The following is a 25006-nucleotide window of genomic DNA, read 5'->3' as shown; positions in this document are numbered from 1 at the left end:
TGCATGGGTTATTAGATATGTAGATGGTACATGACTACAATGACATATTATTTTCCAAACTATAGCTTGGTAAGAACTGTTATACTGTATTTGTGGTTTGTTTTATTTATTTATTTTTGCAAACACAGCCTTCCAATTTACTTAGCTGGTGTCTATAATATCTTTTATTTGCAAACATTCAGATGAATAGGTTTTATTTGCAGGAAGCAAGCACTGTGAATAATAGCACATTTATGAAAATGTGTTGACCACAAATGCCCTTGAAGCTGTTTTGACAAGCTGTATTGATTATTCATACAACAGATTTTTGGAAAAAATTAAGTATGCCTATGAATAATCGATGGCCAGAAAATGGATTCTTGCTGTTTCTACAACTTAGGTCATCCATTTAGGGAAGAGACGCAAGATCATTTGACTTAGGTGACCAACAATACAGCACAAATAGCAAATACACCAGCCAAGTCTGCTACCTTTTGTTCAGATACAGATATTTCCATTCTTGTTTTCTTCTTCCTAATCTGAAGCTATTCCTCATTCCTTGCTCCTTCTCCCTCATTTTCTAGTTCTCTTCAGTCAGCCAACCTGCGACCAACCCAAGCTGCCCCCAAGTTCTGAGTTACAAGCTAAAGCTCTCAGCCTCTCCCAGCCTGCATTCTGGCCAGCAGTCACCAGCCGAGCAAGCCAGCCTCCTCTTGCTCTCAACTCCTTGACTTTATACAAGCCCAGCCTACCCCTGCCCAGCTGGGCTTCATCTACCCCTGGCTCTCCTCCAGGTGCAGCCTACAAGGTTAACAGGCTCTCTTTAACCTGCTCAGGCCTTGTATGGGGTGGACACCCCATCACAGGAAACTAGAAATAGTTACAAATATTTCAAGAAGTTTTAATTTTTAGCCACTCCACACATTATTTTGTCTTGGGTAACATGACTTAGGGTCTGTAAAATTGGGGTGCAAGTCTCATGAGAATTTGCTTTTACATGACATTTCTAGTACATCCTAGCTGCAAGTAGCACAAGATCAGCCTCCCTCAAATGTTTTTAGCTAAAACCGGGAAGTGAAGAGCCACATGAGTCACACATTCCTTTATAAACTGTACCCTATTCATAAAGAGTTATACTGCATATTTTAAATAAATATGAAAACAGTTCCTAATTCTGCTCCCTGCCTCCAAAAAGAGATTTATTCTGAAGAAGGGAGCACACATCAATTTCTCCAATAAGGCAAAACCCATTTTTTCCTCTGTCAGCACTACTGCAGATGTAGCAGACCTAGCTGGACCTACCCCAAACAGCCTTAATTGAAGTGGGTGAATGAAATGTGGAATTTGACATTGATGTGTAGACTAGGGGACATTGACAGCTGGTTGATGAAATTGAAGTAGTCAGGGGAAGTCTGCAGTGTTTATTGAATGACTTTACAGGATCATGGCCCTATCTGAAATGTCAGCCAGAGGTACTTTGCTTATCTCTTTCTAATAAGCCAATACTTTAAAGCAAAATGAACATAGAACAGAAATTTTAATTCTATGTATAGAATATTCTTTTATTCCAGCCACTGAACATCTGTACAAGGTACATCTGAGGTTTGGCTGTGTTAACTGTTCTCATTTGAAAGAACAACAACATATATTTCTGAATAGGTTGTAGCCACTTTAAATATTACTTTATTCTGACAATCTCTACCACTGTCAAAGTTACTAAATATCCAACATTCCCAATCGCTAAATAGTTACAGTTGTCAGAGGTTAGATTTTTGGATCTTTCAGTGTTAACATTTTTATTTAGCGTAACTTTCGTGCAAACGAGAGCTGGGCAAATCCTCTGTAGAACATAATTTATATGATGAATGTAGCTCTTTTTTCTGTTCATGAATTATACGTCAATGCTCTGTTTGTTATGAATTTGTTCATTATTGAAATTGTTCAGAAAATACTTCAGGCAAAAATATTTCAACTTATGGGTGGTTCACAAACTATTTGCATTCACTATTTTTTTGATTATTCATTATTTGTTATTTGTAGCATTTGATGTGTCATATAAATCACATTTAGCTTTTACACCTTGATTGAATGATTAAAGCTTTTATAAACAGCAGGAGGAAAATCAAAGGAATTTCAAGAAGACCATGCAAATATATTTCCGGCTGAAACTTTCAGACAAATATATATTTGTAGGAGTAGTCTTGAAACATCAAGTTTCTGCAAATATTTTTCCTAACTAAAACAGTCAAATCTATAGACATATTTAGAAAATGGATAAAAAGAGTTTAATTGTGAATGCTGCTGAAACAAATTAACAGTTTTATTTGAACAAGTTTTCCATAACAACTTTTTCCAGAATTCATGCAATTCTAATATAAACTGATAATTTGTCTTAATGAAAGCAGTTTATAATGTTTATCATTAAGGGCAGGACTGTTACATTTGCAGTATACTCATTTTCCGGCAGATGTTTTACTGAAGGTATAATCTCATCTGAGTTCACTTGAGCCGTATTTTATCATTACATATATTCAAAAGAATCAACCACAGTACAATCTGGACTCTTTGGGTAAGAGTCTCACGTATTGTCCAAATCCTTTATGCCACATAAAAGGAGTGGAACAACATAAAGGAGTGATGAATATCCCAGATCAGGCTGGGGAAGAATTACCTCAGCCACAGGACTGATGAAGATGGCCAAAAACTGTCTTCTGATGACCTTCTCACAAGTCTTGCTGTAGAGGCACACCGGGGTGCCCCTGGGACTGGGAGGAGAATGTTTGGGGTGGGGCTGCAGCACATAGCATTGCTGAGGTTTTAAGCATTGCTGCCACCCATAGACAGCTATGGGAAGGATCCTATAACTTAGGCAGCAACCCAGAGTTGTGTAAATTACACTAACTGCCATGACACCTGGAACAGTCCAGAATTGGGAGGGCTCAAAGATGGCTTAAAGCCAGTTTGGCCTGCCCCATTCCTTTGGGCTGTAAGTTCTGTGATGTGCTTCTTAGAGACAGTACAAAATCTCACCCTTCATCCTCGAAATCTTCATCATCCCATTTGAGTAAAGCTGGAGCCCAGGGAGTCTATACATTATTTATCTTGTAAAAAGAAGATATTACTGCATGGCACACCCTGATAAACTCAACTTGAAACCTTAGCAAAGGAGAGACAAATAATACCCATACCTATAATTGAAAGGTAATTGAAGGATAAGCTCTTTATCTTTGTAGACAATGCCAAAAACTGCCACTTTTTTGAAGGAAAGTTCCTACTGTTAGGCGGCAGATTTCTATTTCTGTTATTCATAGATCTAGGAGATAGAGTCACTGTGAGTATAGACCATTGCCTAGACAATTTCAGTAGTGTTTTTGGCATTAGAATCTAGCAGCTGAACTCAAAATAGAATGGGGGAAAAACCTACATCCTCATGAGCAACCACAATTTTTTTCCAGGAGAGAGGAGACAAGAGGTATTATGGGGATGATGCTCTTCCTTTTCAGTGGATAAGCACATCATTACTCCTAATGCATCTCATTCCTCAAGGGGAGTAAGATTACAATGACAGCCAAGATAGAATGAAACTTCTGCAATCTGCTGAATATCCTGCCTCACTGCCTTAAAGAACTGATAGAAGAGCAAAAGCTAAAAAAGTGAATATCTTCTTTAGCAATTTCTGTCATAAATAAGCCAAACAACTTTCTTCCCTGATCTCATGAGAGAAATTAAACTGGAAGTTCAAATATTTTCTCTCCTATTTAGATTAATTTATGATTGCATTGCTGAAGAGACAGAGTGAAGCAATTTCTTCTCGACTTAAAAGAGAAACTAACCATGAAATCCTGACACTTCTGGAGATTACTGTATGTTTGGAATATGAAGTATATTAACATATATCTTACAAAAATGATTTTGGACAGTTTCCAATATAGCAAAAATCTTCAGTTTTGTCACAAAGCATTAAGAGTTTCAATTATTATTATCGTTTTCTCCACTACATACGGCTAATGTCTTTGCATGATACCTTGTAACTAAAATAAAAAAATCACTTACCATTAACAATGTCTTTATCATTGTATGAAAATTTTAATAATAATGCAAGTCAAATATTGACCACATGACAAACATTTGTGGGCCACAATTCTACCCTGAGTTGCAACCATGCAACCCAACTGAAGTCAATGTTGATGTTAATGGGGTTGCACAGATATAAATGAGAGGAAGATGTTATAAAACACAGGTCTTTCTTTTTAACCCTGGAATTTTTGGAATTACATAGATGTGCCTTCAGATATTCAATGTTAGATCTTTCGTACTACTCTCTTTCCAAATACTTCTTTCCTTACTCTCATTCAATAAAACTTTTATCCAACTTCAGCGCATAGTGACTATCACTTGCTGAACCTAAAAACAAACACAGTGAACTGCACATATGGTATTATATAATAAATAAAAGCATTACCCTATAAGTTGATCTTTGTTTTGTTCCACAAGAGTGGGAGGAACATTAGAAACGATGACTTGCATATCCAACTGATTGACCACTGAGACCTGAAAACACAGGAATGAAATATAGTTGGTCTTTACATGCATAACATTCTCCCAATTCAAAAACAACAGGATAATTGTTTTCCTGTCTTCAAATCCATGCCCTGTTGTAATGATTTCACATTTAAATTCAAGAATAAGTGAATTGGGAAGCCTTGCTTCACTTAGTAGCCAAAACAGTAGGGCAAGGATTCATCTACAAGTGAGATGTTGATTTTGAGGGGATTTTAAGCTGGTTTTATTTCCAGTTTAATGCATTATAGGTACCTCAACTGCCATATTGTTTAAATTTCTTTAATAGCAATGCAGATTTTAGATTAATTCAAATAAATTAACAATACTTTGTTACTAAACTACAACAGCTTGTCACAATTCTGAATCCATCATTGTAGATAAAGTCCCCAATAATGTTTTTATTTTCATGTTTAGTTCTATTTTGTTAGTTTCTTCCAAAGGGGTCCAAAAATATAAGTAACATACAGCTTATATTCCCTTATCTTGCATATCTGACCTCTTCTCTCTTAATACACAGGTCAGAAAATAACATGTACTGTCAACCTTTTAAAAAAATTAGTAAATGTGGGTGAAATCCTGGCCCCATATTGATGCCAATGGCAAAACTCTTATTTACTTAAATGGGGCCAGGATTCCATTTGCAAACTACTTATCCTGCAGAATGAATTTCCCTGGATAGCACTGAAATCCAGTAAAAACAAACATATACCCCTCCTGTACCCAGGTGCCATTTTAAAGAGCTACCAGGTACATGGCACCACCTATGTGCACCAAGTGAGCACACTAAAAAGGCTAACTTTTTTTTGCATCCATTCTGATCCAGTTTCCTCAAGTTCTTTTCAGACTGATATTGAAGAAAAGACTATTACATCTCTCCCTGCTTGAAATTTCTTGAAGCATGACTTCATACTCTCTTCTCTCTTTTGCATTCTATCTGCATTAACTCTATCCTTTTCATTTCAAGAACAGTCAGCCAACTCATCACTAAGAAGGAAGAATGAAATCTATAAAGTTAAACTGAGATTGGGAAATCAGCTTTCTTCTCTTAAACAGAGTTTTAACCAAATCAGAAGCACCATGATTGAAAGTTCTCTGGAGCTCCCAGAATAATACATCACATCATTAAGCTACTGAGCTGGCAAACAAGAAGTTTAAATCTTAATGATGTTTGAAAAGTGTACTATTCTCTTAGGCTATAAAAAGAGCAGTTGCTCCCAGTCTTTACAGAGAAAATAAAATCTGAAATCTTTATTAAAAGTTGGAGAATGTCCATAAGGAGATTACAGCAACTACTGTGCCCTCCATCACCTCTCCGTGAAGGATTCTGTAGCCAGCCAAGATTTGGAAAGTAGGACAACATTAAGCATAAGAAATTTAAAAATCAGACTATTCTTTGTTCTCAAAGAATAAAGAGACACCTTGATTTTCAGAAATGAAGTTTGAGCCATGTAAGCACTTTGGCAGACATGCTTGAATATCATTCACATCAAATATGATCTGCCAGCTTTGAAATTTAATTCAACTTAAAATATTTAAATGTTCTTGAAATGTCATCAAGTGCACTGATCTGCATATGCAAACTCCTGTATAAGAAAAAAATAAATTTAAAGAACTCACCATAAAATTCAGGATCAATTCAGTACATGGAACTCTAAAGCAATGAACAGCTTAGTAGAATTAATTGCATTAGTCAGTTAAAGCAGTTACTCCCTAACTATTTAATGAGTACTGCATAAATATAGTTCTTAAAAAAGAAGCAACCACTTTACCATAAGTTCTCTATGGGTCATAAGTTATTATTATTGTATCTATGTATATGAATTGTACAAAAGATATTCAGGCCATAGTACTGTAACTAACGTAAATATCCAAATCCAGATCGGGACCAAAAAGTTAAGATTCCCACAGTAACATTAGCATGCCCCCACATGCATATCAAGATTTCCATCACTACATTATTAAATGTAGGCCTAAGTATGGGCAGGAGGTACATATGGGTAAATTCTCATCTTTGCAGATGTTATTGGGACAAATCATTGCCTCCACTTCCACCAGAAGAGAGGAAAAACTTGCAGGGGACCGGGGTAAGCATGCATGGAAAATGGGAGGGCCACACTAGTCCTTTTTCACCCAATTCGGAGGAGACTTTCCTAGGCAGTGTCCCAAGGAACCAAGCTCCACAAGTGGAGACTGAAGCACCATTTTTCCTCCCTCTCAATCAACCCTAAAGGGACTTCGTGAGGAAATTCAATCTGAAATTTATTCAGGTGTCCTATCTGCAGTGTGAACCTTCTGAAAAGGGAGTGGAGAGTGTGGAAATCACTGAAGAAGCCACCAAATAATTAGAGCATGTAAACAAACATTTTTATATTAATAAAATCATCAGTGTGCACACACCATAACTGAATAATAATGAGATTTCATCATTGTAACCTTTGTGCTTCCTCATCCTCCTCCTTCCCTGTGGTTACTTATTCTCACTTGTTGTGACACATTTAGACTATAAGATTCTTGGGGACAGGAAGCCTGTCTTTCTTTTTTTCCTGTACAGCACCTAGCACACTTTTGGGCACTGTATTAACAATTACATTATTTAAAAAAAATATGTTAAAAGAACATTGAGATGGAAAAGTAAAGCACTCAAAAAGACTAGGAAATGCCAGGAGTAAAGCTGTCTGCGGAAACTTAATTCAACCCCCCTGTGCCTCTTCATTATAATACAGTTTTTTAATTACACACAATCAAATACTATTTTTTCCACCATATCCCTGCCTTATTCAGTGCACAGAATGGATAATACTTACTGAATAGCCTTGTCATAACTATAAAGGGAAGGGTAACAGCCCTCCTGTGTACAATACTATAAAATCCCTCCTGACCAGAGACTCCAAAATCCTTTTACCTGTAAAGGGTTAAGAAGCTCAGGTAACCTGGCTGACACCTGACCCAAAGGACCAATGAGGGGACAAGATACTTTCAAATCTTGGTGGGGGGAGGTTTTGTTTGTGCTCTTTGTTTTTGGGGAGAGATCGCTCTTGGGACTAAGAGGGACCAAACATCAATCCATGCTCTCCAAATCTTTATGAACAAGTCTCTCATATTTCAAACTTGTAAGTACAGCTAGGCAAGGCGTGTTAGTTTTATCTTTGTTTTCTCAACTTGTAAATATACCTTTTACTAGGGTGTTTACCTCTGTTTTCTGTAACTATGAACCTAAGGCTAGAGGGTGTTCCTCTGGGCTCTTTAAGTTTGATTACCCTGTAAAGTTATTTTCCATCCTGATTTTACATAGATGATTTTTACCTCTTTCTTTAATTAAAAGCCTTCTTTTTAAGAACCTGATTGATTTTCCTTGTTTTTAGCTCCAAGGGGGTTGGATCTTGATCCACCAGGAGTTGGTGGGAGAAAGGAGGGGGGATGGTTAATTTCTCCTTGTTTTAAGATCCAAGGGGTTTGGATCTGTATTCACCAGGGAATTGGTGAAGAGTCTCTCAAGGCTACCCAGAGAAGGGAATTAGCACATTGGGACTGGTGGCAGCGGACCAGATCTAAGCTGGTAGTTAAGCTTAGAAGTTTTCATGCAGGCCCCCACATCTGTACCCTAAAGTTCAGAGTGGGGAAGGAGCCTTGACAAGCCTGCTCCATGAAGTACACTAAAGTCCTTGTAACTGCCAGTCTACATGGAAGGTGCTCTGATACAATAGTGACGGGCAGTAATACACAGTCCTAAACCACAAGATAGCTATTCATTTTTATCTTCATCATTCACTGTGTGTTCTCATATCTTATTTACTGCATACCATTTACATTCCACAGTTAGTGGTTCACAAACAATGAATTATATTCACAACAATCCTGCAAGGTAGGGAAATATCCCCATTTTACAGACGGTGATCTGAGACACCAAGTGATTAAAGCCAAAACACTCAATTATCCACTAATGTTGGGTGTTCAGCTTGATTAATAGATTCCAATGCCAGAAGGGACCATTGTGATCATCTAGTTTGACCTTCTGTACACCATCATCCATGGAAATTCTGCAAAATAATTTTTAGAGAATATCCTTTGAAAAACCTTCAATCTTGATTTTAAAATAGCCAGAGAAGGAGAAACTACCACACCCTTTGATAAATTGTTTCAATGGATTATTACGCTCACTGTTAGGAAATAAGGTGCAAATTTTTGTTTTAATTTGTCTAACTTCAGTTACCAGCCTTTGGATAAGTTTATACCTCTCTTGACTAGATGGAAAATCCCTTTATCAAATATTTTGTTCCTCATGTTGGTACTTATAGACTGTAATCAAATCACCCCTTAATCTTCTCTTTGTTAAACTAAATAGACTGAGCTCTTAGAGTCAATAAGCCATGATTTCTAATCCTTTATTCATTCTTGTGGCTCTTCTCTGAATCCTCTCCAATTTATCAAATCCTTGAATTGTGGACACAGTATTACAGCAGCGGTCGCACCAATGCCAAAGAGGCAAAATAACTTCTCCATTACTACTCGAGATTTCCCGGTTTATGCCTCTAAGGATAGCATTAATCCTTTTGGCCACAGTGTCACACTGGGAGCTTGTGTTCGTCCACCATAATCCTCAAAGCTTTTTCAGTCACTGCTTCCCAGTACACAGGCACCCATTGGGTAAGTATGGCTCACATTCAAATTTAGTCATTAGAATGCACAGTGTGTGCTTTTCAGCTTACCAAGTTATCCAGATCACTCTATGCCAGTGACCTGTCTTCATTATTTATCATTCCCCCAGTTTGTGTGTCATCTGCAAACTTTATTAGTGATGATTTTATGTTTTCTTCCTGATGTTTGATTAAAATGTTAAATAGCGTAGGGCCAAGAACCAATCCCTGCGGGACTCCACTAGAAACACACCTGCTCAATGAGGATGCCCCATTTACAATTACATGCTGAGACCTATCCACTAGCTTTTAATGCATGCTATGTTGATTTTATATCATTCTAGTTTTTTAATCAAAATGTTGTACCAAGTCAAATGACTTATAGAAGTGGTAAGTATATTATATCATCACTATTACCTTTGTCAACCAAATTGTAATCTAATTTTTTTAAAAAAGATATCAACTTAGTTTAACAGGCTCTATTTTCCATAAACCCATGCCGATTATATGACCCTGCTTTAATTGTTTGCAAATTGAATCCCTTATCAGCGACTATCTTGCCTGGGATCGATGTCAAACCGACAGGACTATAATTACCCAGGTTATCTTGTTTACCCTTTTTAAACTGAGAAACCCATATTATTCCATAGTACTTTATATGTTCCAAGTACAGCTCCCATTGACTTTAGTTCCAGATGTAAACTCAGTCCCCAAGCACCCTAAGCTGAGCACCCAGAAAATGAGGAACACACAGCAGCCAGCTATGAAATTTTTCATTTAAATGAGTTAACTAGCATCGCATACAGACTTTGTGAGAGAGGCAGAGATAGAATCCAAGTCTCTGGGGCAGCATTCAGCTGCTTAAATCATGAAACCAACAGTTCTCTTTCTGCGGTCCTCTACTCACTCTCTACACAGCATTCAACTTTTGCAGCAACTGAGGTGGGGTCCTGCAAACAACATTCTCATTTACTACACAACCCTGATTCATTTCCCTGAATATTGTCCATCCTGTGAATTAAATGAGGTAGGAGTTCTGTGGAAAGAATAGCTTGTGATCATTTAATAGCTTGTGATCATTTAATAACAAACTATAAACCTCAGGCAAAACTTCCTCCCTGAGTTTGGCTGTTCCTAGGGTCTCCTTCCAGCATCTTCTCTGTCTTAGCTTCACGCCCAAAGAGGGGCAGCTTACTTTATATGCTGGTTGGAGCTAAATAAATCCACCTATTAGCATATCCCCTGAATTTTGGGTGATTCAACAGAAAAATCCTCCTTCCTATGTAGGGCCTATTATTCCCCAGAACACCCAAGATGTGGCCACCTGTGTTTTCCCCTGAGCACCCAATTGTCAGTGGTCTCATAATATTTTATTTATTTATTTATCTGAATTTATAAAACACCATGAGGTACCTATATTGTGCTCTCAGTGCCTACAGGAAGTCCCTGATTCCTTCCTGTCTGCAGTATTTATCTTGCTGTGAACAGAATCATGCTTCACGAATCCTCAGCATATGGCTTCTTCATTTTAAATTTAATACAAACAATTAAAATCCTGGTAGATATTGAGTACATGAGGATATATTCTGTGAATATCTAGCATGCTGTATTATCTTTGTGTAAATAGGACATATAGACATATTGCTATAGTACATACATTTTTTTTAAGGTATTCAGAAAGCTTTTGTTTTGGGGAAAGTGTCTTGAAAAGATCATATTCACAAAGTTCATGTCCATCCCTTCTAGCTCTTTGGAACTGAAACTTTATCTAGAGTTAGAATTTCCTCTAGTGTATCAGGAATAATTTCAAGAAGACATTGACTGATTCATATACTTACAAGTACTTCTGATTTGCTGCTCAATCCTTTCCCATAATTGTCAGTTGCAATGACCTGAAACTTGAAATAGGACCTTCTCATATTTTTGAACAGCATGGCAGTTTTTATAAGCCCTTCATAGGCTTCGATCACAAAACCTTCTTTGCCATCCTTGATTGGGGGTATGATGAGTCTGTACTGCATGGCACTGTAATTTCCAGTGTCTTTATCATCAGCCTAGTAGGAAACATAAAATAAGCAGAAATGAATAAGGTAAAATATGTGTGCAAAGAGTCATTAGCATTGTCCTTCAAATATAGCTGGAAACTGGTCTAGTGGACCTTTTCCACTCCTGAATGTATGATGTAGGTCTGATAGTGGATATCATTATTAAATGGTCCATTTAACTCTGCTGAAAATACTCTTTGCTTTTCCAGCAATTTATTTCTCCTGTGTTGGCAAACTGCTACAAAAGAAATGAAAGCTACAAATGTACTTTTCAGATTTAAAACATTGGACAGGTAAGTGCATTTTAATTATGAAATCAAGAATGTGGCAGAGGTAATTTTTCCAACTATTAATGTAAAGGGGAGCAGTAGGAAAACCATATGTACCTAGCATCTTCCCCTAAGAACCATGTATCCACCTAAAGATTTCTTCTGTCTCCTTACAGATATTCTGCTACCTTCCTAATTTAACAAATTTATTTTCAGATTAATAATAATATGAAAATAAATCTTCAGTGAGATTCTGCTGCACAGATCTCTCAGCCCAAGTGGGGGAAAGGGATACAAAGGTGGCTTTAAGCGAGCTTTGTACCTCCTAATTATGGGCAGCTCTGTGGTGAGGCTCCTGGCATAATTTAGACAGCTCTGGGGGCCTAAATGAAGGCAGCTTCTTGGAGCTGCAGTGGTGCCTGGAATCTGCAGCACTGTATACTATTGCTATTCCCCTGACATGCCCCTCCCATCCCAGCTCCACCCCCATCACACACCCCTCCCATGTCATCCCAGGGGCTGGGCTCCACAGTGTCTGTGCTGAAGGTAGTATTCTCCCCTTCCTTCCCCCGGGGACGGACGGACGGACGGACGGACGGACACACACACACACACACACACCGGCCTCTGGCTTTTTTGCCCAGTATAAAGGGGGTTGGAGTGGTGCTGAGGATCTCATCACTGGTGTTTACATGACCAAACCATTAACTGGGGCATTAAAGAGTGCCAGCTACTGAATAAACCATCCCTACAACATTCTAGCATTTATTGGTAGCCGGTCATCCAAGTACTGACATGGTGAAACCGTTTTTTAGTTTGTAATTGAAGCCAAAGTTAGCCGACGCTGCCGGTACTGATATTATTGTTACAAAGGGTCTGGGTCTCGGTCTATAATTCATAGTTCATCATAAAACAAAACAAAACAAAAAACTGCTTGAGGTGGGGTGGGAGGGTATCTACCAAGAAGCCCAAATGAAACTGGCTACAGCCAGTCAAGGTGGACTGTGAAAAACAATAGCTGAGCCCGGTATCCTTGAAAGGCAACCATTAATCATTGTTAAGGATTTTCTCTTCCTCAATAATCCATGACCTAGAAGGTGAGGAATGAAACCATTTTACCAACTCCTAATGTGTATCTTTCTGTTTAGAAAATGGGGGAAACTAGGAAAGAGATTTAATAAGCACATGTGGAGGGGACACAGGGAAGAGGAGTCTCTCTCTAGACAGCAACACAAAATTGACTGGAGAACCAGTGGTCAAAGAGAAAGGGATTGATTTCAAGGGACGTAAACAGTTCACTTCTTGTTTTCTTCTCTGTAACTAAGCAGATAATGCCTTATCTAGTTTAGCTTTGAGAAGTGTAAATGTAGATACATTAAGCAAACTATTTCTTATGTATAATTCCATTTTCTATCTATTTTAATGTTTTTATTAAGATTATTGCTGCATGGGCAATTTCACACTGATTTCTTTTAAGAAAGATGGTGAAGGGTAAAGAGTTTCCGGAACCTACATCCCCTTCTCAGTTTCCATCCGGGGTAAAGACAATGGTGTTCTCTCCCAGTGAAATGTATCCATCAGGCTGTGGTGGACAAACACATGACAAAATACTAAGGAGGAGAGGACAGATGATACTGGTATTGGTCACAATCACACAGTAGAGCATTGCTTGCATTTTGGATCAGTACATTGTGAGTGCATTTCTTAGAATTCAGACATCTACCTTTCCGACTGTCTACAAGTCAGGTAGATGTGTAAATCCTATACAATCATCATCATCATCATCGTGTTCCCATTACGCTACTGGTGTTTAGGGCAGCAACAAAGCTCCTCCACTCCTGTCTGTTTCTGGTAAATTTTTAAATGGTTCCCCAGATGTGCCCCTATAAAATAGTTCCAGTTATTTGTGGGGCTAAAATATGAGCCCAACACTGAGTTTGAAAATCAGTGCATAAATGTCTAACTCACAAAAATGGGTCAGATTTTTCCTTATAATAACCCTACTGATTTCAGTGATCTTTAATAAGGATCCCACTTCAAACCATAATTTAATCTTGTTTGTTTTGAGTTTAATTTATTATGCTAAACATTCTACTCCATGTACTGTGAGCTAAATTGAGTACAAGGTGGGAACCAAGAAATTACAAATATGAGATTTAACATGTTTTCTAGTATTAATAATACATGTTTAAAAATTGAATGATAGTTGATAACATACAGAAATAAAACCTCAATGGCAGTATATAATCTGTGGATTGTGGACAGATTAGAAAGGCTCCTTTCAGTTCTATTAAGATCCATCTACTCTATTTGTTCTCAGGGAGCTTTAAATCCTCCATTTATTCACAAATGAGATTAGAAAGCCTCCATCCAGAGTAACAATGGAAGCCTCTATATTTAAAACTAACACTCTGTATAATCCACACAGAAGACTACACATTTACTGTACAAAAAATAGCAATGAAATAGTTTATGGAAAAAAATCATGTTCATGCACAGTAACTACTTTTTAAACCTTAATAGCTTAGCTATTTAACAAATAAAGTAGCTATGTGCCCTTGTCAATATCCTGGCCATTAACTGTCGTGTATCAGACCTCAGTTTTAAACTTGTGAGGATGTATACAAACACCAATAAGACATTTAAAACCACACATTTGTTTGCACTCCTATAATTCTGAAACCAAAAAATAACCCCAAGTAACATATAATTTAAATTCCAGACAGTACAATCCAGACAGTAGTCTCTATATTGAAAACATATAGATTCTATTTTTTATATAGCAAGAGTTTGTTGTCAAACTATTTACACCAGATGGCTTGATCAATTCACACACTTTGTTTATTTGTTCCTTGTTGGCTTTTATAGAAATTATGACTGCCCCTGTGTTCCAGAACAGGGGTCTCAAACACTTGGCCCGCGGGGTTATTTTCTGTTCCTCGTGGCCCCCCCGCCCTCCCTCAGAGTTTACCTAGAGTGGCTACAGCCCGACCCGCACCGGGGGTAGGGCAGGCTCCCTGTCTGTCTACCCTGTCCCCGCGCCACTCCGGGAAGTGGAAAGAACCTGGGGGAGGAGAGGCACAGGGGTGTGTGTGGCTGTTGCTTCAGGCACCGCCCCCAGCAGCTCTCATTGGCCGCGGTTCCCCGTTCCCGGTCAATGGGAGCTGCTGGGAGTGGTGCCTGAAGCAACAGCCACACACACCCCTGTGCCTCTCCTCCCCCAGGTTCTTTCCGCTTCCCGGAGTGGCACGGGGACAGGGTAGACAGACAGGGAGCCTGCCCTGCCCCCCAAAGCCCTCCTGCAGCCGAACCCCCTGTCCTGAGCCCCCTGCCGCACCCTGACCCCCTGCTGCACCCCAACCCACTGCCCTGAGCCCCCTGCTGCACCTGCCCTGAGCCCCCTGCTGCACCCTGCAACCCAACCTCCTGCCCTGAGCCCCCTGCCGCACCTGCACCCCTCCTGTCCCCCTGGGGGCAGGGAGGGGGCGGAGTTGGGGTGGGGATTTCAGGGAAGGGGTTGGAATGGGGGCAAGGAAGGGGTGGGAAGAGGTGGGGCAGGGGCAGGGCCTCATGGAAGGGGTAGAGTGGGGGCGGGGGGAGGTGTCAGTAAATGCGGCCCTCAGGCCAATGTACTAGTTCTCATGTGGCCCTCGTGGTCATTTGAGTTTGAGACCCCTGTTCTAGAATAAGGAAGGGCATGAAAACTCTTCCACCAAGAATGCACATGTAGAAGGCAACTATAATTTGGCTCTGGAGATGTGGAGCACAAAGGGGGTACTGGTCATCATTGTTCGTATTCCTCATGAATTTTGTCTGGAAAAATGGGAGGTAAGGCCATGGCTCTGTCACCTCTGCACACCAGCAAGTGCTAGCAAGAGAGGGCTGGCTAGACTTTTTTGGTATGCCAAGTCCTACTTCTCAGCATGATTCCTTTAGAACCCAGAAGAAATGATGTCTTACTGCCTTCTGACAATGGAAACAACCAAGCAACTTCATGCTTTCTCTTATGCTGCCCCTCATGCTTAGGAGGAGCTTTTCATAAACATTTGCAAAACTAGCTCATTCTCCTTTATATAATCCCCCTCACAAATCTCCTTTCCTGCGATGCCTACACAAAACTTGACAATGATTAGGCTGGTGATGTGCTAAGACCACTGCCTACCATGCTGAAAAATACAGCCTCATTTCCTTGACCTCCCTGTCTGCCTCTCTGTATCCCTCTGTTTTCTCTTGTATTATACTTTGGAAGCTTTCTGGGGCAGAGACCATCTTTTTGTCCTGTGTTTGTATAGCGTCTGGCACAGTGGGGTTTTGTTCCATGACTAGGGCTCCTCAGTGCTATAATATATTTATATTAATAATAAATAATAATAATGGCCTTATGCTGATGGCCTTTTCTCCCCTCCCCAGTATGGATTTGCCTTATAAGAACATAATTTAACCCTTTCAATAAACAGCAAAAATTATTACTAAAACTGACTCAATAGACTGGCTTACTCAAATGTTCCATAGTATCTGGATCTCTGTATATAGGTTTTAGGTGTGATGGGGCTATAACCTATCATTTTTTCATATATGAAAAACCACATTTCCTCTCAGTGTTTTATGGGCATCACTGGGGGACAAACTACAAATTCTGATCCAAACCATGTGTGTGTTAGGGGAAAATGGGAATTCTTCACAAAAACGGAGTCAGTTCTAAAGAAGAGTATGGATGAAAAATTGCATAACATCCAGGCTACAGATATTGAACAATCAAATAAAATACACCTCTACCTCGATATAACGCTGTCCTCGGGAGCCAAAAAATCTTACCGCTTTATAGGTGAAACCGCGTTATATTGAATTTGCTTTGATCCACCGGAGTGCGCAGCCCCGCCCCCTCCTGGAGCACTGCTTTACCGCGTTATATCCGAATTTGTGTTATATCAGGTCGCGTTATATCGAGGTAGAGGTGTAGTTTAATGACAAATTCCAAGGCACTTATTTAAAACCTCTAAAAGTAATAGTTCAATTGATTAGGAATGTGGTAGGTGTTGAACCTAGATTTAATGGCCAAAACTGTGTCAAGACAAATAATTCCTGATCTTAGGTGCACATCCTCTAAAGAATTATGATCCAGAGTTCTTACACTGATAGAGATATCACCAGTTCAAATGTCCCGGACCAGAGGTCTTGACGCAGTAAGTGAAATGCAAACTGATCGTTAAAAGAAGGAACAGAAGAATTGTTCTGTACATCATATTTTAAAATATTGGCCCTAATCCTCAAATGTGTCAAACTCAAGCCCCAGCACTAAGCCACCTTTCCTCTCCACAATAATTTATGCATTTGAAATTTTGCCCTTTGTCTCTATGGGTGAAATGCTGTCCTTGATATCAATGAGAATTTTGCCACTGACAACAGTGGGGCCGGGATTTCACCCTATGTACCTTGGTTTACCCACCTGTATAATGGGGATAATAATACTTTACCAACAGGGGGGGCTGTGAAAGTCATGATCAAAATGACAGGTTTCAGAGTAACAGCCGTGTTAGTCTGTATCCGCAAAAAGAAGAACAGGAGTACTTGTGGCACCTTAGAGACTAACAAATTTATTAGAGCATAAGCTTTCGTGGACTGCAGCCCACTTCTTCGGATGCATATAGAATGGAACATATATTGAGGAGATATATATACACACATACAGAGAGCATAAACAGGTGGGAGTTGTCTTACCAACTCTGAGAGGCCAATTAACCTGTCTGGTCATTCAGTGACAGACCTGCGGGTGGCTATATTACAACAGAAAAACTTCAAAAACAGACTCCAAAGAGAGACTGCTGAGCTAGAATTGATATGCAAACTAGACACAATCAACTCCGGTTTGAATAAGGACTGGGAATGGCTGAGCCATTACAAACATTGACTCTATCTCCCCTTGTAAGTACTCTCACACTTATTATCAAACTGTCTGTACTGGGCTAGCTTGATTATCACTTCAGAAGTTTTTTTTCTCTTAATTAATTGGCCTCTCAGAGTTGGTAAGACAACTCCCACCTGTTTATGCTCTCTGTATGTGTGTATATATATCTCCTCAATATATGTTCCATTCTATATGCATCCGAAGAAGTGGGCTGCAGTCCACGAAAGCTTATGCTCGAATAAATTTGTTAGTCTCTAAGGTGCCACAAGTACTCCTGTTCTTCTTTTTATGACCAAAATGGATGCCTAAATTGAAGCTTCTAAATCTATATATAGCCACTCAAATAAAACTGGATTCATTTTCAGACATGCCAAGTACCCAAAATCTCAGGGATATAGAGCACATGGAACTCCTTGGATGAAAGTTGCCAAGTGCAAATCATTCCAAGTAAGACAGATTCTTTATATCCTGATTTCAACTGTCCTTAATTTCCAATTTTCCTTTGCACCTTCAATTGTACTCTGATAAAACATAATGAAACTTAGTGTTATGTTGCCCCAAGCGGCGCAAAAAAAAAAAAAAAGCTGCGATCGCGATCTGTGACGGCAATTCGGTGGGAGGTCCTTCGCTCCGAGCGAGAGTGAGGGACCGTCTGCCGAATTGCCGCCCAATAGCTGGACGTGCTGCCCGACCCCCCCAGCCCCCCCGGAGTGGCCGCCCCAAGCACTTGCTTGGTAAGCTGGTGCCTGGAGCCGGCCCTGGTCATGTTCAACTTTACCAAATCACTAGAGAGAGCCTGTGAACTGTCATTCACATAATATGCTAAAGTCCTTTTAACACAAGGTAGGTATGTTTGCTATTCCTGTAATCTGTCATGAAGGTAAATATTTTTGTCACTTTATTGGGAGAGATATATGATGTCTCAAGGGTTGTGATATGACTGTCAAAGAAGAGAAAGAGCTCAAGTTAATCTTAATATTATGGTAATATATCTTTCTTTTGCTTATCTAGCAGAAATAAATATGATGATGTCTCCTGAATTCTGTTATGAATGATTACTGATAAATATTTATGTCCTTAGAATTATCGGGCTAAATTTAATGGTGATGTAACTGGGCATTACTCCATCTGTATGGCGTTCCTACCCGGGGTTAGCTTGAGCCCTGTTTTCTCTTTTTATAAACTAGTCACATTTTTATGATAGTCAAATATTGTTATGTACTTTAGGCCTCGATATTAAGAGTATTTAACACTTTGTCATTAATGTTACATTTCATAACTTCTTTGGCAATTCTCTCTTGAAACAACAAATAAGAATTCAGAATGATAATAAATAAATATTGCTAGTTCCAACATACAGCAAATCACTAGCAAAATTAAAATATTTTCATTTCATTGGCTGCTAGAAATGAAAACAGAACCAACATTGGGTTCCCAAAAGGTTACTTTATCTTCCAAGAGGGAATGGTAAGCTTTAGTTTTGCCTGTAACTACATTCAAAATCCCACACCCTACTCTGAAGCCCAGTACGGCAAACTCGGCAGGATGCAAAGTATGACTATGCTGCTGTTGACATAACACAAATCCTGACATTTTTCTTAAAAACACAGAAACAAAATTGCACTTTCTGAATTTTTTGATTGTAAATTGTTACAATAGTGATAGAGTTTCTAGGAGAACTGATGGGGAGGACAAATGTAAGATAAAGTCTGGAAATGTCTGGGTCTCACAGTTGATCAATAGCAGAGTCAAGGTGGGATTTGGAGGGCAGGAAACGAAAGAGGAGTTCAGAGGAGGAGAGAAGATGCACAAGGATGCATGAGGAGAGAAGTATATGGTATTGGACTAATTAACATAGATCCTTCTGGTGGTGTTTCTATATATATAGCAAGTTACAGTATGTTTTTGCACATTTTGCTTTCTGGCTCTGTGTGTGTCTGAACCTTACACTGTGGATTGGGAGATGTATGGATAGAATGCTGCATATGGAGATCGGCATAATAGGAGGTAGTCAGAGAATTCTGAGACTCTAGGGTAAAAAAGCAGTCCATTGGAAAAGTAACACTGTAGGTAGGTGACAGTGTAATGAAACATAGTGGCAAAGAGAAAAGATCCCCCAAAATGGACAAAATAAGGAATGAACCAATGGTTAGAACAAACTGACTGCAATATAAAACTAAAACACAAAGCATAAATGCTGGTGCTTCAAAAGCAGTGGGCTAGCAGCTGTGGGCTAGCTTTTAGAATTTCAAATACTCACCCCAAGCTGTATATTCCTGCAGGCACCAAATGATATTGCAAGCAAAAAAATGATATTTTATGTGCCAGCAACATTTGAATATGCCATCTGCTTAGTGCCACTAAACAAGAAAAGAAAAGGAGTTCATTCATTTTATGAGCCCCTTTAGCATATTTTGACTCATGATTAAGGGTGACCTTGCTAGGGAATCTGGAATGCAAATGGGACTAATAATGGGTTTCCAACTCTAGGTTGCTAGTTTGAATCTAGCTCAAGTCAGTAGTGACAAAAGTTGTTACCATCTGATGGCTGGTTTAGTAACTTATGAATTAATGGTTTCAGTGAAGTCTCTAGTGACCATCACAAACAAGCCACCAACATAACTGTCATCCCCACTGGTAGTTTCAGTAAAAAGGTCAAGGATTTTGCTGTAGAATGAGCTCTCTAACACTCTCCTCCAGGTCAGGTTAGAGATACATTAACAGAATGGTGTGGGGATGCCTGCAGTGCTGATACTACCCAAACTGTGGCTGTTGTCTGTAGAGGCATTCAAGCTTTAGAGATGTCAAAAAAAGCACCTTTCATGAAGGTCACATTAATCTGGCTTTGTTTGTTACATTGTTCTTACAGATGTTCTCTATTTAAAAAATGATCAAAGTCTAGTAGAAATATTGCAGATCTGTATCTTTGCAAATTTATCTGAGCTTCCACTGAAGTCAATGGAAAATATAGGTGCTCAGCACCTTTAAAATCTGGCCTGAACTTTAGTTCAGGTGTCAAAATACTGGTTTAGAAATATTACTTTAGATACCCAGGTTTGAAAATGTTAACATGAATTATTATTATACTCTAGATACCAACATTTTAAATAAAATATAATTAATAAACAAAGAACTACACAAGAGAAACAAATATATTCTTTAGTAAAAGTTTTAGAGGATTGACATATTATCTAGAGATATGTCCCTAGAAAGAAATTATCTTTGAGTTTGAAATTACCATAGTATTATTCTTAGTACATCAAGCAGCTTCCTGCCAGACTCCAAATGTCAAAGCAGAGGTGCATGTGCACTGCTGTCATGGCTAATTCTTTTCAAAGTGGATTTCCACACTACCTCTGCTTAACATGTTCTTTTCTCCCTAGAGATTATTTTGTCACTTTTAAATGGCATTTTAACTAATAAAAGACCGACTGGCAAAATAGATAGATAGAGTCATGATAGAGTCACTTATACTAAGATGTATGTCCTCTTCTATATACAAAAGTATAAATGGAAAAGATAAAACTAAATTTCTAAAGGAAAACATTTTTCAAAGCATCTGTGATGCAGGCTCAATGACACTCTTCCATCAATATCATGATCAGGATATCATTTTCAGTTATAGGAAAGAGAAAGCATACAAAGGGGCTAAAACAATTGAAATACAGGCAGAAAATAACAAAATGAGATTTAATTTGGAGAAAAATAAAGAAATGCCAGTTTTCTATATGCATGCACTACTCTTACTGCACATTTATACACATGGCTTTAGACATGAATTTACTGATGGATTTAGATGGCCACACTACGTGATAGTTAACATCAATCTAATCTTTGCAAGGAATGTAAGTAAAAAAATAATCCCCCTGCGCCTCATCACACAAAAAGCTATCTTATAAAACAATTACTTTTCGATAAGAATATCAATTTTATTAATTCATAGGGAAATATCTGAACTGTGAGTAAAATTATGATACTGTAAAAGGACACGGTGATTTTACTGGAATTAACGTATGATGCTTTACTTCTTCATGCCTTACTAAAAAAAAAAAATCAAACGGTAACAAAGGAATGTTAGTTGACATTATTAAGTGCACACACAAAAAATAGAAATGGTCTGAAATGAGAATTCTGTCAGCCACAATGTAAGAATAAGGTTAACTAGAGGAGATACAAATGCATTACAGACTCCATTAGATCTATCGTCATCAAACTGTTCTGTTGGCTTCAGCCACTTCCAGCAATATTAATTCACTGATTTTAGTCTGGCAAACTACCTTTTCTGGAAAATTGTTTTCACTTTTATGGCCCAAACTTCCAAATTCTTACCCACACAAATAGGCCTTATAAATTTTGGTGAATTCAGCACAAAACCTGCCCATACAATTAGCCGGAATGTTATTTGCTTACTTGAATGCACTTGGGCAAGCAAAGTCTTAGACACAAGAGTAGCAGAAATCAAAACACTTTGCATAAACTAGCACAAATGTATTTGGGATAGAACTGACACTGGAAGAGTTTTCACAGCCATTTTGAAAAGCTCTATTATTTATAGAATGGATTTGTCAAACAAGAATGTTTGTTGATAATCTGCCTACATAAAACAAAGATTTTTTTTCATAAAGTTCATAAAGGTTAAGTGGTCAAATCAAGAAACAGAAACAATATGAATGTGACTTAAGTGACCAACACACAGCACAAGTAGTAAATAACAAACTATAGTGTCAAATTGTTTGCACAACCTATTTGCTGAACAATTCTCAATAACAAACAAAATGAATAAAAATTGTGATTTATCTGCACAAAGTTCATTAAAAAAAAGACAAAGGGCAAAGTTCATTTGATTAAATGGTCACAATGAATAATTTGAAGTTTATTCCTTAATTTGTAGATTATAAAGCCAAAAGGGATCAGTGTGATCATCTAGTCTGATTCACATGGGTAGTCCCAATGTAATCAATAAGACTGCTCATGAAAACAAGCATACTCGTATGAGTATGGATTGGTGGCATCAGGCCTCAAACTGTATCCAATTAAATCCTCTGGAAAGGAAAAGAAAACTTTTACAAGGGCCTCGAAAGGGTAAAAGCCAGAATCAATGACTGTAGCCCTTTGTGTTGCACCATATGGTGGATATAATCAATTCTTTAAAAACCAGAGGTTCTAGAGGTTTAGATCTAAGGGAATATTTATCAATTAAACAGTTTCTATTTTAAAAAACACTTCTTAGGAATAGAGAGTTTGAGGGAAAGTATTAAGATAAAAGTGAACTATTAAATAATTGGGTCTAGACAACAGGTGAATAGTCTAAGCTTATTAATTTTTTTAACAGATGGATTATTTTCTCTTTCTTTCCTTCCTTCCTTCCCTTTCTTTTTGGCACTTGATGCCTAAGTCAGTCAAATGGATGGAGAAAAGAGAATAATTGGAATAATTTTAGCCATAGTTTTATCACAGTCCGCTAAAGTTATTTAACAGTTCTAAAGTTAACCTTATACTTTTAGCCTGCTCAGATAATGATTTAATGAACAAAGGCTTAAAGAAATGTTCACCTGTCTGTTCTATTCACGTTCTTATACCATGCCCATCACTGTAGTATCTTACCACCTACTGGCACATAGCTGTAGTGACATGAAAAGAGCAACTTGAAGTACATATTTAAACTTTTCACTTCCCCATCACTTCAGACATTAAATTATCAAAATAAAGAAAATACTTAGGAAAAATCAGTCATATTTTAAAATCAGAGAGATTAGAATTGGGAAAGCAAAATGTTTGAGAAAATGTGCCAATAAGACTCCATTACAGTGAAAAGTCAATTTCCTCCTTTAATCCTCCAAAGGTAATGTGTGTCACTTAAAATAGTTTGAGTGTATTGTGTAGAATGAAGTCAGTTTCTAATAATGAGGTGAAAAGTAGAAGGTGTATGAAAAACCCAATTGATATGCAAAATAACTACAATAATCCAATATGAAATTCAAAACAAATCTCAGAATGCAAAATGCATAGATTAATAGCTGTGATTAGTACATGTTTATTTTTAATTCACACAGTCATAACAAAAAGCATGAGATAACATTTGACCATGGGAATGACAGCAGAGAATGAACATCTATGACTGTCTGAATTCCTGAAGAGACAGAATTGCATAAAAGGGACGCAATGAAAGAAGGCAAGGGTTTCTATAATTCCAAGCAGCGACCTGTTCTGTTTTAGCCTTAAAATTTTGTTCTGGCACAAACGTAACAAAATCAATTAGAATAGTAATACAAGCAATTACCCAGACTGCTGTTCCAGCTGTCTCACCACTGCAATCCTAGGTGCAATGTTTCCAGAATGAAAGGGAAGCCCAAATAGCCAGGGCTTCCTCCTAATAGCAACTTTTATCCACTTCAGTTATTTCACCACCATGGCTCCCCAATTGAAAAAATTTCTGGAGAGGGCAACTTAATAGATTGCATTTATTTTTTGAGGAAGTGGTTTAATTTTATTTGTTATTTTGATTCCAAAATTAAGAGACATCAGCATCTAGTAGAAGTTCTCTCCTAGAAAATCCAGTCTCCCCTCCACCATTTCAGATCCTTAACCCTTGCTCCAGCCCCTTTGTGCTACTCAGGTGGCACAAATGTGATGGAAAACTGCCCTGAGAAGGTAGGTGGGGATTATTTTGCATCAGGGAATCCACAAGTGGCCTAGCCAGCCTTATGTAAACCTCCCACAGTACTTTTCCACATCATTGGGAACATGTGGAGCGCGTGGTCAATACTGCATGTGTTCTAATAATCCAAGACTGATGGCACTGGGCCATTAACAAGGGGCTAGTAGTGCCCATATAAATTAAAGCAGCCGTCAAGCTGCTCTAACTTCTGGTAAGGGCCAAATTAGCTTCCAGCTACTCCCAGGTTCTAAGGAATGCAAAGATGGCTTAAATAGCGGCAGCTCCAGGCACCAGTGCTCCAAGCGCGTGCCTGGGGTGGTAAGCCACGGAAGGTGCACTGCCGGTCCCTACGAGGGCGGCAGTCAGGCAGCCTTTGGCGGCTTGCCTGAGGGAGGTCGCCAGTCCCGCGGCTTCGATGGCAATTCGGCGGCGGGTACACCGAAGCCTCGGGACCGGCAGACCTCCCGCAGGCAAAAAAGCTAGAGCCGCCCCTGAGCTTAAAGTCACCTTTGTCCAACCCCTCCGGTCCTGCACCAATGCATACGGCTAACCTTAAGGATCTGGGCCACCACATGGTATTATCTTTGGAGAATTCTTTTGTGATTTAGTGCTGATTGAAAAAAATTCTTTAAAGCCCTTTCTAATGGATAATAGAGTATTAATGCACTTTGGGAAACATTTTGGAAAAGGGAGGAAATGATTTTGTGACAGCTGATTTATCAAAAATGTGTGGCTGTGTAAAACTGTTTGCAGATTTGGAAAATTAGAAGTAGCCTTGGCCATATGTGCAGGTGAAATTGAATTTATCACACAGTTCTGCAGTTTCTCACTTGTTATCATCAACACATAAACAAACTTTAAAATATAGGGACTAAAGTCTAGTGTATATCTACACTACAGCTGGGATCTGTGCCTCCCAGCCCAGGCAGCCAAATGCACATTAGCTCTGCTCA

The 25006-nt window shown here is 38.7% G+C and overlaps 1 protein-coding gene across 1 annotated transcript in view; it reads right to left on the bottom strand.

Moving 5' to 3' along the window:
* PCDH15 (protocadherin related 15) overlaps positions 1 to 25006 on the bottom strand; it is a 1392890-nt gene that overhangs the window by 59678 nt on the left and 1308206 nt on the right. The window contains exons 30-31 of the mRNA XM_065552026.1: positions 11015 to 11230; positions 4442 to 4530 (exon numbers count right to left, since the gene is read on the bottom strand). Coding sequence (XP_065408098.1) covers positions 4442 to 4530; positions 11015 to 11230 — 305 coding nt within the window. The remainder of the gene's footprint in view (positions 1 to 4441; positions 4531 to 11014; positions 11231 to 25006) is intronic.

The sequence above is a fragment of the Chrysemys picta genome, chromosome 7 (assembly GCF_011386835.1).
Source record: "Chrysemys picta bellii isolate R12L10 chromosome 7, ASM1138683v2, whole genome shotgun sequence".
Classification (NCBI taxonomy): Eukaryota; Metazoa; Chordata; order Testudines; family Emydidae; genus Chrysemys; species Chrysemys picta.
The sequence above is the reverse complement of the archived record's forward strand: the minus strand, read 5'-3'. Positions and strand labels throughout refer to the sequence as shown.